General features: G+C 45.9%; 1 protein-coding gene across 1 annotated transcript in view; it reads left to right on the top strand.

Annotated features, from left to right (window-relative positions):
- The first annotated feature begins 38 nt into the window (after positions 1-38).
- TAF1D (TATA-box binding protein associated factor, RNA polymerase I subunit D) overlaps positions 39-3,028 on the top strand; it is an 8,465-nt gene continuing 5,475 nt past the window's right edge. Inside the window, exons 1-3 of the mRNA XM_008636788.2 lie at positions 39-174; positions 2,044-2,298; positions 2,403-2,853. Of these exons, the coding sequence (XP_008635010.1) occupies positions 2,057-2,298; positions 2,403-2,853 (693 nt within the window). The 5' untranslated portion in view covers positions 39-174; positions 2,044-2,056. The remainder of the gene's footprint in view (positions 175-2,043; positions 2,299-2,402; positions 2,854-3,028) is intronic.

The raw sequence follows: 3,028 nt of genomic DNA, 5'->3' as shown, positions 1-3,028 counted from the left end.
GTGCTGCTGGCAGCCGAGCCTGGCGAGGGGGCGAGCGGTGTGCCCGGCGCCTTTCAGTCAGGTTCTTCAGCAAGTTGAGATGATTGTTTTTCTTTCCTAAGGGATCTGCGTGCTGTGCCAGCGCTCCAGTACGGAGCTGGGCTAGAGGCCGCGAAGGATGCTGAGCTGTGAACTGTGAGTACCAGTCAGGGTCTGTGTGGTCAGAGTGGCATTGCTGCCTCTGTCCTTACTCAGGCGTTCCGCTGTTTTGTTTCTGGGCTTTGTGTTTGTCAGGCCGTGGGTGAACCAGTGTTAGCAGTGCGCCCACATAAGGCGTAGCGTAACTGGCACATAAGTGTCTTTCTTGTCGTGAGGGGCCCAGTACTAAACACAGGATTGGAGGTGTGGCGTCATCAGTGCCCAGTACAGGGGGATGGTCACTGCCCTGGTCCTGCTGGCCACACTATTCCTGATACAGGCCAGGATCTTGCCCCCCGGGGCCCCCGCTGGATCGTGTTCAGCTGCTGTCACCAGCACCCCCAGGGCCTTTTCCGTCAGACAGCTTCCTAGCCCCTGCCCCCAGCCTGTAGCACTGCCTGGGGTTGTTGTGACCCAAGGACAGAACCCAGCACTTGGCATTGTTGAACCTCAGACAGCTGGCTTCAGTCCATCAATCCAGCCTGTCCAGATCCCTCTGCAGGGCCTTCCTGCCTTCCAGCAGATCAGCACTTCCCTGCAACGGCAAACTGAGTGAGGGTGCACTTTATCCCCTTGTTTAGGTTGTCAGTGAAGACACTCAACAGGACTGGCCCCAGCACTGGTCCCTGGGGAACATCACTTAAGGCCAGTTGGATGTAACTTCGTTCAGCACTGCTCTCAGGGCCCAGCCATCCATCCAGGTTTTCAGGCAATGAGCAATGCACCCATCCAAGCCATGAGCAGCCAGTTTCTCCAGGAGAAGGCTGTGAGAAATGGTGTCCAAAGCTTTACTAAAGTCCAGGCAGACAACATCCACAGCCTTTGCCTCATCCACTAAGTGGGTCACCTGGTCATGGAAGGAGATCAGGTGGGACCTGCCTTTCCTAAATTCATGCTGGCTGGGCCTGATTCTTTGGTTGACATGCATGTGCCCTCAGGATGATCTGCTGCAGGTTATGTGAGGACATTAGATAAGTTCTGCTATAGAGCCTTCAGATGCTGAACTGTGTGTAATTATATTTGAAATATTAATGTGTATGATGATGAGTTTGTAAAACTCTAAAAAGCACAGTAAAATTAGAAAGATGCAGATATACAGGGCTAGTAAACAACTTGACAAGGTAAAATAACTTTAGGCTATTACAGAGGAAAACCAGGTTCCTTGGCTGTATGTTCCAGTCTCTGTTGTATAGACTTGGGCCACTGTAGGGCTGGACTGTGTTGTGTTGCAGATTCGAGTGAAAATTAACATTTTAGTTTTGGGACTGGTCTCTGTGATGATTGATAACCAGTGAACAAATGGGTGATGGATTGTTAAAAGCAGGAGATTTTAGGTATCTTACAGCTCACAAAAGAACAGAGGGAAGATGGCATTGCTTCTCATGATGATACGGTCTTGGATTAATTTCAAGGCTTTAAACCACAGTGAAATGCGTATTTATGTATGACTTAAAACTGTAATATCCTTACAAGTGTAAGAAGCCATTGACTACTTGTATGTGTGCTCATTTGGAGCAAAACTTACTCCTAGTAGGGAGAGGGTTAAAATGTTCAGAATTCATCTCTGAACAAGTCTCTGTTGCACCACTGATGTTTGCCTTCCTTTGGGCAGGTGTTGAATGTAAAGTAGCTCTAAAAAAACATTTTCTGACCTCAGTTATGCAGTGAATATCTTTAAATAAGTGGCTGTGACTTGTTAGTGTGAAGAATGTACCTGGTCATGGTTCATAGGAAACTCTCTGCTCAGGTTTGCTCAAGATCGTTCCTGTAAGTTTACCCTGCAATTAGGAGTGGAGTAGAGGAAAGTTTGTTACCTGATGAATGTAAAAATCTTTTTAAGCTGCTTGAATTTTCATTGCTTTTTAGGGCAAACTGAAACATGACTGATACAGATGAACCCCAGGCTTCTGGCTCTGATTACCCTGATGCCCAAGAGCTGATCAGCCATCAGCAGAAGGAGCCATCTGAGGTGTATTCATGGCAAATGAATGCAGGAACAGAGCATTTGCGGTCAAGGCAGAAGAGGGCTGCTTCTGGGGAGTCTTCAGATCTTCTTAACAGCATGTGTAAATCAGCAGCAGCTTCAGCTGAGGTTTTACTGATTAGTAGTGATTCAGAAATGTGAGTTTTTATCTCTAGTTTAGAATTTTTCCTGTGGAGAACTTGTGTCATGTATCATAGAAGTGTACCTTCTTTTGAAAGTAAATACTTTTTTTCTTCTTCAGTGATGTCCCTGCTGCTCATCCTGAATGCTCCATTGCACCTTCAGAGCAAAAAAGGAGATCTCAGTCTTCGAGGAAACAAGCTGAATCTGTTACAGGAGTATCTGACAATGAAAGCTCCTCAGATTCTTCTCTGTCTCCCCAAAGTCCAGGAAAATCATTGGACGTTTCCAAGCAGCAGAAGTCAAAACTCAATTTGAAGGCCATTTTTGCCTATCACTTCAGGGGAAGGAAGTTCAAAGCAGCTGCACACCGAAAATACAAAGTTCATGCAGGGAAGAACAAGAAAAAGAAAAAGTATGAGAGCACACAGATGCCCACAGGGAGGCCCCCACTGACAGCCTCGCCTCAGGAGCAGAAGAGGAGGCTTCTAGACAGAGGTTTTCAATTCCCTTTTGTCGAAAAACATTATGGGGAGAAACATATTCCCTTAAAGATGGTTCTTGGCTATGAGGTAAGTCCTCTGTTCTGTGGGATAAATATATTATTTTTCTTAGTCTAAAAACCGTGAATTGAAATGGGATATGTTGCAGTTCTACCTGATGTGCTAGAATGAAATAACAAAAGAGGTTTTACTTCTGCTAAACAGGACACTTGATGTTGTGTGTTTAATACATTTTAAGACAGAC

The sequence above is a fragment of the Corvus brachyrhynchos genome, unplaced genomic scaffold (assembly GCF_000691975.1).
Source record: "Corvus brachyrhynchos isolate BGI_N302 unplaced genomic scaffold, ASM69197v1 scaffold117, whole genome shotgun sequence".
NCBI classification, from domain to species: Eukaryota; Metazoa; Chordata; class Aves; order Passeriformes; family Corvidae; genus Corvus; species Corvus brachyrhynchos.
Note: the sequence above shows the minus strand (reverse complement) of the source record. Positions and strands in the feature narration are given on the sequence as shown.